General features: G+C 40.7%; 3 protein-coding genes across 3 annotated transcripts; 2 read left to right on the top strand and 1 right to left on the bottom strand.

The window, feature by feature from the left end:
- The first annotated feature begins 1837 nt into the window (after positions 1 to 1837).
- LOC127244508 (very-long-chain 3-oxoacyl-CoA reductase 1) lies at positions 1838 to 3692 on the top strand. The gene is made up of 3 exons (XM_051265052.1): positions 1838 to 2667; positions 2743 to 2812; positions 3246 to 3692. The coding sequence occupies exons 1-3, from the start codon at positions 2027 to 2029 to the stop codon at positions 3498 to 3500; spliced, it is 966 nt and encodes a 321-aa protein (XP_051121009.1). The 5' UTR covers positions 1838 to 2026; the 3' UTR covers positions 3501 to 3692.
- A 2945-nt stretch (positions 3693 to 6637) lies between these two features.
- Positions 6638 to 7975, top strand: LOC127244397 (BAG family molecular chaperone regulator 4-like). The gene is made up of 2 exons (XM_051264922.1): positions 6638 to 7083; positions 7277 to 7975. The coding sequence occupies exons 1-2, from the start codon at positions 6681 to 6683 to the stop codon at positions 7510 to 7512; spliced, it is 639 nt and encodes a 212-aa protein (XP_051120879.1). The 5' UTR covers positions 6638 to 6680; the 3' UTR covers positions 7513 to 7975.
- A 348-nt stretch (positions 7976 to 8323) lies between these two features.
- Positions 8324 to 10771, bottom strand: LOC127244576 (uncharacterized). Its single transcript, XM_051265151.1, has 4 exons — positions 10300 to 10771; positions 9793 to 10147; positions 8950 to 9168; positions 8324 to 8833 (listed from the first exon to the last, which is right to left on the bottom strand). Exons 1-4 carry the CDS (start codon positions 10623 to 10625, stop codon positions 8810 to 8812), a joined length of 924 nt encoding a protein of 307 aa, XP_051121108.1. The 5' UTR covers positions 10626 to 10771; the 3' UTR covers positions 8324 to 8809.
- Positions 10772 to 12217: the final 1446 nt, after the last annotated feature.

The raw sequence follows: 12217 nt of genomic DNA, 5'->3' as shown, positions 1-12217 counted from the left end.
ATTCCAAGTGATATTCATTATCAAATGTACTAGCGAACGAGGAGGCTAGTTTTTTTAACATTACACGCCTTGATCACAAGGGATCTAATAGAACAAATGTCTCTACACATGAATCAACTAAGGACAGGCACAGTGTTCACACAGGAACACTTTCACATCAACATAATTGCACTGAATCACTTCATAATAAAAAAGGGATGAATACAATCAAACCAGTATAACTGGAAAACCGTTAATCACAACATTTTTGTGCCTGTCTTTCTGAACCTCGAACACCAGTAAAAAACACCAATACTCAGCAAACCAAATCAAGTGCCTGTGGAAGTGAGAGAAGACGAAGAAAAAACTAAGACAATATGTTAGTGATAGAAATCAGTGATCCCAAGTGAAAGAATAATCGATGCGGAGATCGATTTGAGAGCGAAAGAGACGTAGACAAAGTGAAGTGAAACAACCACAGTGATGTAATGCTCTGTGTGTGAATGGATCTGCATAGATGATGGTGAAGATGGTGATGTAGTGTTGTGTGTGTGAATGGATCTGTATGGATGATGGTGAAGGCGGTGGTGATGTGCACGGTGAACGGAGGTGAGTGAGAGAATAAGTGACTGCGGAGATGCTGAATAGTTAATCTAATATATAGAACTAGGTATATATATATATATATATATGTGGGTTCAACTTCAAACAGAAGTTGGGTCAAACCCATAACTTGGAATCAATACGGGCTTAGAGGTGAAAACCCAATTTTTAACATATATCCATCGGTCTCCATTCTAATTTTAATTTTAATTTGAATCTGAATTTAATCTAATCTCTATATATTAATTGATGGCAATCGGTCATTAAATAAAGTATACATATAATAAGATGGTTTGTGTGGTTGATCGGAACGAGAAAACATACAGGGAAGGGGAAGGGGAAGGGGTGCGTGTGATACCCAGTACTTTCCAATGAATTTCGAGTAAAAGGGCACAGTGACAGTGGCAGTGAGTCAGTCACGGGCAGCATTGCAATGCAAATATGCAATCCAATGCAGCTGCAGATCTTTTACATACTACTACTACTCCTACAGTACACGCTGTCTGTCATGTATGTATGTATGTATAACTTGCAGTTGTGGTCGTACTGCATTGTGCAGGGAGGGGAGTGGAGAGGTATCAACGATCATCATCCATCCACACACTTATCATGTATGTGACGTGATCCAATACGAGTTTGACTCGACTCGCTGACAGTTGACTTCCCAATATAAGGGTAAGGCCTCTCCTCTCCTCTCCTCTCATCAATATGTAAACAGTAAACACATATCGATATATCTGGTATACGTACGCCTTGCTTGCTTGCAAACTGTATGTATGTATGTATGTGTGTTCAAACCATGTTGGTTCAACTAACTTAATACTGACAACCAACTTTATGATCCATATCATTAAATATATACATTAAAAATAATAATAATAATAATGTTGAATTCCCCATCCACCCAATACTAAATTGAAGGTCCCAATAAATGCAGCAGCCAACTGCTCACCACCCACTGCCACCCTTGCTATAATAATTATCAATGTTCGTTGTTATTAGGTTACCCTATTCTATTCTATTCTATTCTATTCTGTGAATGTTTATGAATTATGAAATGATATACATGATACATGTATCGGTATGTCTATGTGTATGTGTATGTGTATGCGTGTCAACATCAACTAAATTATCTTCTTTAAACTTAATTACAATATTAATTCCGCCTAACTTGATGAACCAACCATTTTCTATTCCATACATATACAACATAGCATAGGAAACTACACATTTTCTATTTTATTATTCTTATTTCTCCTTTTTCTCTAATCTATACAACTTTTTGATTTATATCTATTTTTACTAGTATTATTAAAAAAATTTAATTAAATTCACGCCATTGAAACGAATGCATAGACGGTATTTATTCTTGTCCTGTTAATTGTTATATAAACCCTGTGTTTCACAACTGATTTTGGGAATCATCGCCTCGACTCGCGCACTCATGGCGGAGGAGTGTACTCTCGAGCATCTCAAATCTCAGCCCACCTGGCTTCTCTTCCTCTTCTCCATCGGCGTCTTTCTCATCGCCAAATTCCTACTTGTATTTCTCCGATGGGTGTACGTGAATTTCCTCCGACCCGGCAAAAACCTCAAGAAATACGGGTCTTGGGCTCTGATTACCGGACCCACCGACGGCATCGGGAAAGCCTTCGCTTTCCAGCTTGCGAAGAAAGGGCTCAACTTGGTCCTAGTCGGGCGAAACCCGGATAAGCTGAAGGAGGTCTCGGATTCCATCAAATCCAAATCTGGGTCCGTCCAGATCAAGAATGTGGTGGTGGACTTCTCGGGAGATCTGGACGAGGGCGTTTCGAGGATCAAGGAGGCTATTGAAGGGTTGGACGTTGGGCTGCTGATTAACAACGTTGGGGTTTCGTATCCGTATGCCAGATTCTTGCATGAGGTGGATGAGAAGCTGCTGAATGATCTGATTAAGGTGAATGTCGTCGGGACTACGCAGGTTACTCGTGCTGTTTTGCCAGGGATGCTGAAAAGGAAAAAGGGGGCTATTGTCAATATCGGCTCTGGGGCTGCTATTGTCATCCCTGCCGATCCACTCTACTCTGTTTATGCTGCTACCAAAGCGTTAGTGCCCACCTCTTACTTTGTGCAGAATCTTCTTTACCATCGATGGCAGGCTTGACTCTTTGTGCCTTTCAGGTATATTGATCAGTTCTCAAGGTGTCTCTACGTGGAGTACAAGAAGAGTGGGATTGATGTGCAGTGCCAGGTTTTGCATTTTCCTCTACATAGCTTCTTTTTCTACGAGTATTTGTATTGTATGCTTTAATCAAGTTCTATCTGCTGCCCTGTTATGTGTCTTGCTGCATTGTGATAGAGAAGAAATTTTTTAAGTGTTGGTCCTTAACCAATAACCACATGTATGGACTGCATTGTACATTGATCTTATGCATCTTTTAGCACTTTGAACATAAGAGATCTGATGCTTCATTGATGGTGAGTCTCTGTTAGATGCATTAATACTTTTATCATGTGTATGGTAGCTGTCCTAAGTGTTGTAGAAGAACCTTATATTGTTGCTCCTAAACCATATGGACTGGACGGACGGCATTGATCCTTGATTTCCATTATCATACATAGATGTTTTGTTTCTTTATCCATCGCTTCCAATTATAATAGGAGACGTCTTTCTTTGTTGGTAGGTACCTTTGTATGTCGCAACAAAAATGGCGTCAATCAGAAGGTCTTCCTTCTTTGTGCCATCAACGGATGGATATGCACGTGCAGCTCTGCGCTGGATCGGGTATGAGCCTCGATGCACTCCTTATTGGCCTCACACGCTTCTGTGGGCTCTGGCAAACTCGTTGCCTGAATCAGTGGTTGATGCTTGGCGGCTGGGATTCTGTCTTAAGATTAGGAAGAGAGGGCAGCTCAAGGACTCGAGGAAGAACGAATAGAAGATGAGATGAGCAAGCTTCCGCATCTACCATTCGTTCAGTTCGTTACTATATTACACTCAGCATCTAAACACAGATTATGAATTCCCTCCCTTTCTGTTTAGAATTTTATTATGTACTTGTTTGTGACAAGAGCAGAGCGTTTCTGTTATGCAAGAGTTCAAATTGAACTGCGGATGATTTGCTTTGCTTTGCTTTATGTGTTGGTGGTGTCTTATTATAACCTATTCATATTCAACACCCCACTCTGCCTCCTCCCCTCCCAAATTTCTTTGCTTCTCTTATCCCTCCAGGACAGAGTTCCAATCTCTGCTGCTGCCTTGTTTGAAGCCTGTGACATAACATGGTTCCCTTCTTTCAAGCCACAAAACATATCATCCCAGCCAACAAGCAAGTCCACAGCTCAGCCATAGCCAATTCATGGATCGGATGTTTGGTCCTCCATGCCAACTCTTGGGTTTTCTCCTAACCACATGACTGCATCCTTGTTATTGTCGCCAGAGCCCCCTGCCTAGCCATCATTATTCAAATTATTTATCAGAATTAACTGAGCTGAGCTGAGCTAGCTTGGTGGGTTTGGCTCGAGCAACTCCAAATTTCATTCCACAAAACCAATTGTTAAGGATAAATTAAGGCATCTGCTTGGACAAGAGAGATATCAATTGATTATGTTGGGATGTTTTCTATATATATACAACAACAACTCAACACAGCACAGCACCATAACAACGTAATAGAAATTTCTTACTCATGGCAAATGTAAATTTCGACTCCAAGCAGCAGGCAACCATTGAGAGGCTAATAGTTTGCATGCAATGCAAGAGTTCATAATACTAAACAAAACATCGACCTTGAAGAAATTAAGGTATAATACTAAACAAAACATCGACCTCCCTCCCTCGGAGACATTAAGTGCAGTTGAAGTGGATATGGAGGAGTGACTACTAAATCTCCACTAGCACAGCGGCAATGTACACATTCTCTTCTGGAAGATGCTTGGGGACTGGTGGTTGCATGCACCTGTCCTTAAGCAGCATAACCAACCAGGCTTCTTCCATTTAGCAATTAGATTCCTATATATCAGCATGTCCCTGGTCAAATAACAATTCCTTTGAAATTTCCTTTTTCTTGTAGTACAGTACAGTAGAGCACAGGTCAAATATGCATGGGCTCCTTTGAATATAGGCCGGCCATAAAGCCTCACATTTTCTTTTTATCATCGTGTGGACCAAGCCCTGCCCTGCTCAGCTTCTCTCATCTTCTTCCCTGAAGAAGTTGTTGGTTCAATCAACAACTCAACTCCCATCCTTGAGGGTACTTGACTTGCTCTTTCGTCGGCATGATTCCCACTGGAGCAAGCAAATCTCTCTCTGATCTGCTGGCAGGAATAGATTAGGGACAGCAATGGCGGTGCAGAGCCACAAATAGATTTGGATACACTCAAATAATATTTTATCTACAATCATAATCATAATATATACATAAAATATCTCAAAAGATTGTTACTCTATTAAAGAGCGTGTCTTCATCCAGCACTCTATGATTATTGAGTTTTCCCGCTCTGCTTGTTGCCCAATAAAAGCCACGAGACAAGACGACACGACGCGAGACGAGACCCAACTCAACAGCTTTTATTTTTGTTTTCTAAATCAAACAAGTTAATACTAAATACTAAGCATCTACTTCCGTACATATTTGATTCCAAAGAATAATCCCAATCCAACCAATACCTTCCAACATGGCAAGAATCTCCCGTAAATCGATATCATCGATTACATAACATACGAGAATTGAATTAATTGGCAGACATATCAGAATATGAATCTCTAGTGATTTATACAGATTCACATATTATTGATCATTGTGTGCATCACTGATGCATTCACACAGTGGCTTTGGTTGCACTTGCCCGCATTAAACACGTGACTTCTCCGTGTGCTGGCTTACCTTAATAATTGAAGCTGGACCGGATCATGCATATTCACATTAATTATATTATTCATTATAAGCACCTAATTTTCTAAATTAAAGGACACTAGGTTGTGATATTTTTATTTAAATTGATCATTGAATTAAAATGGCATACTTAATATGTGACTCAGCCCATGATACATCCGCAAATGAAGGCCAATTTTATGATACGTGATTTACCTCAATTAATCATGTGCATGTCAGCAATTAATTTAAATTCAGATAGATCTAGAGATATAGTAATTTATATGGTCCGAGTGGTATCAGTGTATATTATGATTCGTAAGTGATAACACACATTGGTTGTTTGATATCAAGAGGGCTTCTCATTAATTGATGAAAATGATTTACGTGACAATTGACATGCTGCAACGTGTATATATATATGATGACGATGATGATGCACTAATATCTTCGCCAAATTATTCAACGAATAGGACACTAGCTAGGGATAGAATCGTAATTCAATTAATAAATGGTATTTACTAGTAATTAATTAGTTAATATTAATTTCGGGCAGTTAGTCACTCTCAGTGGAAATTCAAATACTTACTATCCAAATAAAATGTTGTTGCTTTAATACAAAGCTGGATTGTCTTGATTGTCTCCGAATTTCATGCTTAAGTAATTAATTAACAAGGAAGGTTATGCTTACATTACATGTATATATATAATAAGTTATATCATTAATGAAATACAAGCTAGGGGTGACTAATCTTGCACATGGCTACATAATTAATATATATGCCCAAAATCACGACTAAGGACAAATTGAAGAACATTATAATTAGTTTGTGCAGGAATAATTTCAAAACCCATTAATTATAAAAACCAAAAACTAGGAAGAAACAATTTTCTTGAGACAGTAACGAAAAGAAAGCTTCAAGTAATTAATTTGCTAGAACAGATAGATCTATATATAACAATACTATAATGTTTTGGTGCCCGTTGATTCTGCAATGATACATGTATGACCGTAATTATGTAGATATTCATGTGCCCGCAGAATAAACACATTCATCCGACGTGTCACAATCTCAAATATCCATCCAAATTAAATAAATACTCTATTAGACTTAGGCATCTGTATCGAATAGGTGGGATGTTTTGTCCACATATAATTAACCCAATTAGTTTACTTATTGTTGCAGCAGCGCTATATCTATCTATGTCTATATCAATGCCCGGCCACAGACCCTTTCTTCTCTCATGTCATCCCCTTCATTCGGCACACACATACATATATATAGATATATAGATATTACTGATCAGTCATATTATATACACACACACACACACACACACATTCATCCATTCATCAGAGACGATCAAATTAAAGGGTTTCACATAATGATCAGGTTAAGGCCCAAGAGGTTTTCTCGAAGCAGCTCCAAGGGAGGAGGAGGAGGAGGAGGAGGAGGAACTGCCACGGCCACCACCGCGGGCGAGATCAAGTGGGAGCTGAGGCCGGGAGGGATGCTGGTTCAGAAAAGAGATCACAGAAAAAACGACCAAAAAGGAGAAGAGGAGGTGATCAAAATTAGGGTTTCTACGGTCTCTCATCATCACTGCAGGCATCACGATATAACAATCCACCCAACTTGTACATTCGGTATGCAGCAGCAACACCAAACAGTAACTTACTCATCATATATATATAGTACTATATAGCATTAATTCTTGTATATATAATATTTACAGCAGCATTTAATTTCATCAAGTGACCTCAGGATCAATAATTGAATCTGATATGATCCAAATTAATTAATATTAATACTAATTAACCAGCTAGTGATGAATTGAAGGGGAGGTGAAGATGGTGCTGTCGTTGGTGACAAATGTGGAGGCGAAAGAGCAGAGGGTGTTGTACAGAGGGAAGGAAAGGGAAGACGATGAACACCTGCACATGGTTGGGGTTAAGGACAAGGACAAGCTTCTCATGCTCGAGATGGATCCCCACCGCAACCCAAACCCAGACCCGAACCCGAACCTCCACCCCATGACCCACTTTGCCCTCCGCTATCACTCTCTACCTAATTAATTAAACTACCTGCAGCAGCAGCAGTACCCACCCCTACCCCTACCCCTACCCCAAACCTCTTAACTCTAATCTCTTCGTATACATATAGTATAAAACTCGTTATGTACCAAGTTGGCCTTAATTGGGTACCGTACGTACTGCCATTGCTGACCGATCATACCACCATTACTAATTAACGTTCTCAATATATATCAAATTATATATATATATATGTATGTATGTATGTATGTATGTATACACATAATATATATACCAACCCAGTTTGGTGTTTGGGTGTGGTAACTAATTACATACGTCGTCGTCCATTAGTTTGTCGGTTGGGGCTTACTAAATGCAAAGATGTATGTATATATATGCATGTACGTCCAAGTTATGACTCTGGAATTATTACTATGTTATCAGCAGTTTTGACTACTGTTGTTGAGTTTTGTTTTTTTTGCCAAAATATAAATTATGTATATGCAATAATAGTACAGTCCATTTGCTCACCACATGATACATGCATACAATTAAATGTAAGTTCTAATTGGTTGACCAAGTACTACTACCCACCCAGATCAAATTAATGGGCTGGCTGCTTTACTGGAAAGTTTCTCAAATTACTTGGCCTTGTGGTTCCATATATGTTGAGGCATTCAATTATTATACACACAAGTAACAAAAACAAATACTAGTAACTACTATACTCAATAGAGCTATTAATATAATATAATGCACATTTCATTTTTCAAATTCACACACTATCATTTTGAAACTAGATTTGTTTGCCTTACTAACTTGAAAATTATGTGGAGGGTAAAGATAAAATATGTTGATCAATTTTGTGTTATAGTAGCTCCCATACATAGGAAGGAAAGGGTAGATTTCTCCACTGGGACTAATCGGATGGATCAATGTAATTTGCCCCCACCTATCGGCCTGTTGTAATGTATGCAACAGTAGAGCAGAGCAGGTATATACATATATCACAAAAAGTTCGTAATATATAACCATGTCAGTCGTCACAACAGAATCAAATCCATGTAGCTGTGCTGTGCTGTGCTGTCTTCGTGTATATGTATATACGGTTGCCATATTGCCGTTCCCATTCCCACTCCCATTGCCAAGATCTTTAATTACAAGCTGGGAATCTATCTATAGGTAAACTTAATTGGATCTCTCGTATCTTAATTATTCTTGAAAATCATTTACAACTAGACGACAAACAATGAAATACTATTAATTCATGTACTCAAGTGAAGTGAGCTAGGGTTTCAACATCCGAATACAGTGTTCAGAGTCAGAGTCAAAGTCAAAGTCAGCCCCTCTTCACAAACCTACCCTGCAAGCCAATATAAATATAATAATAATAATAATAATAATGTTACTCACCAATTTTTGTAACCAAATGGCATATGATATGGCATGCAGTGACATGGGGTAATAAGGGTTGGTTACCTTGATACGGGGTCGTTTCTCAGCGTTGAGTTTCCTGACTTGGTAGCGTATCTTCTTGGAGAAAAGCCTGTTCTGCCTCTTGGCCTTATACCTCAACAAGCTGGCCTCCCTTTGCCCCGCCATCCCCATCCCCACCCCCATCTTCATCTCTTCACCACCATCCTCCATCATCATTTCTGGAACTGCCCACCACCCCACCTCACAACCTCCCATCCCTCCCTGCACCACAACACAACACTACACTCCATTAATAATTACTAATTAATTACACCACACGAGAAAGAGAAATCTTTCGCCAAAGCAGATCAGACAACTGTTTGGTGGAGGAGTCACAGGTAGGTTTGGCTGGGACACACACACACACACAGCCCACAGGGGGGTTGGTCATTGACACAAGAAAAAATACTCCATATTAGTAGTAGTCAAAAAGTGCATTTGATTCATTAAAGGCAGGGCCAGGCAGTGCAGGGCAAGCTGCAGGGGGCCCATGTTACTGTTTGCAGTTAAATGCCAGCACATCAGATCAAATCAATATTCAATCAATGTATTGCCATTGCCCCCAACCCCAACCCCACTTCACAATTAATTATTCACCTTCCATTATTGTCCCCACTCTCACTCTGATATCTCCAGTCCTGCTCAACCCCCCTCCCCAAGAGATGAATGATTATACTATTACTTTAATACCGTTGTCTTGTCTCTCGCATGATCTAATTAACCAAAGCTACAACCGCTACTACTCCATCTAAAGACATTAATGGGATTTAATCCAAGTGAAGGAGGGAGGGCATGCAAATAATAAGCTATAGATGAAGTGAAGAATGCGAAAAGTCAAAATCTTACGTGACTAGAAAAGAACATTGTGTCATCGGTGACGTCCGGAACAATCTGCCAAGTTTCAGCATGGCTCACATACAGAGACCCTCTGCCGGACCAAGCTTTGACCACGTCTTCATAATCCAGCTTCAGCGACAGCGGCGCGTGATCCTCACCAGGCCGCCATAGATCCACCACGGAACTGCTGACCTCCTCCTCCTTCACCTTCCTCTCCACAACCTCCGAGTAGCAAACCCATTTCTCCTCGCTCGATTCCCTCTCTCTGCTCCTCAGCGCGTTTCGCACAAGCGCCGCCCGCTCCTCTCTATCCTGAATCCTGTTGGCGTATGTTAGCGACGCCGACGGGGACAAATCATCCTGCCTGATAGAAGAAACATGATCGGAGAAAAACATCGTAATTAAGCAGCTGTTCTATACTATTATACTTGCTGAGCACACTCGGCACTACTGTTGCTTTGAAGTGTTCAACTAAAATAATGAATCGAAAACATGTACGAATCCTTAAGCCTTAACCTGGAGCTACCAGTGGTGACGTATGAGGAATTAGATTCGGCAGCGCTGTCCAGGAGTCCGGTGAGGGAAGTAGCGCCGCCGTCCGCGGCTGAGAAGAAATAGGCAACGTTCTCCGGCTCCTGATTATCCATTAAATTCTGCGGTTCGGGCTGGTGAGATTCAACTTTGGTAGCAGACTCGGCGGGAGCCTGCCGCCGCATTGGAGTGGACATTCCGGGCTTGTTATCTCGGCACGGCGGAAACTGCCGGCGGAGGCTGAGGAACTTCTGTTTCTTGGGCGTGGTGGTCCTAGATTTAGGAATCCTGAGGCGGCGCTTGGAGTTCATTGAAGAGGTTGGGAAGGAAGAAGAAGAAGAAGAAGAGGAGGTGAATCTGGTGCTCGATCGATCGATCGATCAGTGGCAAAAAAGAGAGGAGAAAAGCCAAGGGTGGTTTGTGGGGGCAAAAAGGGAGTCAGCTTTGCAAGTGAGAGTGGGCGACGGTCGCCATCCAGTTGTCGGAGAGCTAGGAGATGATGATGAGGTTCTTGGGGACACGTGGAGGATTTTGATTGGGTGGGAGTTTGGGATTGTGGCGTTATCTGGATTTCGTCTCTGTTAAGTGCTAACATGCGACGCACGTGATTGATTTTATTTGTTTCTTTAATCACTTTTTTCCTTTCACGTGTGAAATAAATAATTAGATTTGTTTTTTTTCCTGCTCAGTAGATTCGAAACAGTAGGATGTTATTGTTGTCCACCTCGTCCTCAGCTATTTTGGACACACGCGGAGCATGCATAGCATACGCTACGGTGGTGCTAACTGCTAAGGTTATAAAGCCAGCCAGCCAGCCAGCAAGAATCAGCCCAAACCATTCGTCTGCACTTAATGTTTACAAGACCCTTCAGTGAAAAGCCCATATTATATAAAAACGGTTCCGTGCCCGGCCCGGTCTGCTCCTTCATGACACGTAAAGGTTCCATTCCAAGTTAATCTTTTTTTTTTTTTTTTTTTGTGACTAGGAATAAATTAATCTTACCAGGTGGGTGGTCAGTAATTTGTTTGTTGTATAGAGAAATTTAACTAGGGATGATTATTATCAGCTATTAATTTGTTTGCCGCATTGGAGATAATACATCCCAACTCCTCCATATATATCATATGCATGCCCAAATTGCATTCAGAAACTGTCCCTACCCGCTAGCTCCTTCAGGCCCAGCCCAAGAGCACTGCAATAATAATTTATACTAATACACCAGTAGTGGAAGAGAGAGACTAAACTAAAGAGAAATAGGCAAGATTAAAAACTTGATACGCACACAGACACGCATATAACATATAGAATAGATGCATGCATGAATGTGTAGTGTCTTACATGATTAAGGATTTGAACAGAAAGTGGAAAGGAGGATGGAGCGCAGGCATAGGCATGTATAGTTCTGAACTGGCCGGTTCGATCTGAGAAGGAACAAATTAAAAGAAGGTCTGAAGAGAGGACAGATTAAACTTGCATTGCATGCCTATTCTACGATCGAATTGCAACAAAAATCATCCTCAATTCATCAGTCACGTTTGGGACTTGACTTGTTGCTCTCCTCAGGCTCAGGCTCAGGCTCAGGCTCAGGCTCAGGCCACACTCACACTCACACTCTGCAACTGCAAACAAATGAACGTACTACCGTACACACACTGCATTCATTAATTGAAAGTACACTTGGGGCATATCATATGTATACTATACTATATATGTATGACTCGATCCACATGCAGACTGCATGTCCTGCTGCAATAGGAATAACATGCTCCATATCATGCATATATAATAATATAGTTAGTTATACTTATACCGGCGGGCAGTGTCCTAGCTAATTTCGATTGTCTGTTTGGCATCCCCTCCCAGCCCAGCCCAGCCTCAGGTTATATTCTTCATTCAGTCTTC

Source organism: Andrographis paniculata, unplaced genomic scaffold (assembly GCF_009805555.1).
Source record: "Andrographis paniculata isolate CXL003 unplaced genomic scaffold, ASM980555v1 Contig19END, whole genome shotgun sequence".
NCBI classification, from domain to species: domain Eukaryota; kingdom Viridiplantae; phylum Streptophyta; class Magnoliopsida; order Lamiales; family Acanthaceae; genus Andrographis; species Andrographis paniculata.
This window is presented reverse-complemented; position numbering and strand designations above follow the sequence as displayed.

Coding starts and splice junctions, on each gene's coding strand:
- LOC127244508 (XM_051265052.1), top strand. CDS start 2,027: ATGGCGGAGGAGTGTACTCTCGAGCATCTCAAATCTCAGCCCACCTGG. Junction 2,668..2,742: donor GTTTATGCTGCTACCAAAGC/GTTAGTGCCCAC, acceptor TGTGCCTTTCAG/GTATATTGATCAGTTCTCAA. Junction 2,813..3,245: donor GGATTGATGTGCAGTGCCAG/GTTTTGCATTTT, acceptor CTTTGTTGGTAG/GTACCTTTGTATGTCGCAAC.
- LOC127244397 (XM_051264922.1), top strand. CDS start 6,681: ATGTCATCCCCTTCATTCGGCACACACATACATATATATAGATATATA. Junction 7,084..7,276: donor CCACCCAACTTGTACATTCG/GTATGCAGCAGC, acceptor GATGAATTGAAG/GGGAGGTGAAGATGGTGCTG.
- LOC127244576 (XM_051265151.1), bottom strand. CDS start 10,625: ATGAACTCCAAGCGCCGCCTCAGGATTCCTAAATCTAGGACCACCACG. Junction 9,169..9,792: donor CAATGTTCTTTTCTAGTCAC/GTAAGATTTTGA, acceptor GTTGTGGTGCAG/GGAGGGATGGGAGGTTGTGA. Junction 8,834..8,949: donor AGAAACGACCCCGTATCAAG/GTAACCAACCCT, acceptor ATTGGCTTGCAG/GGTAGGTTTGTGAAGAGGGG.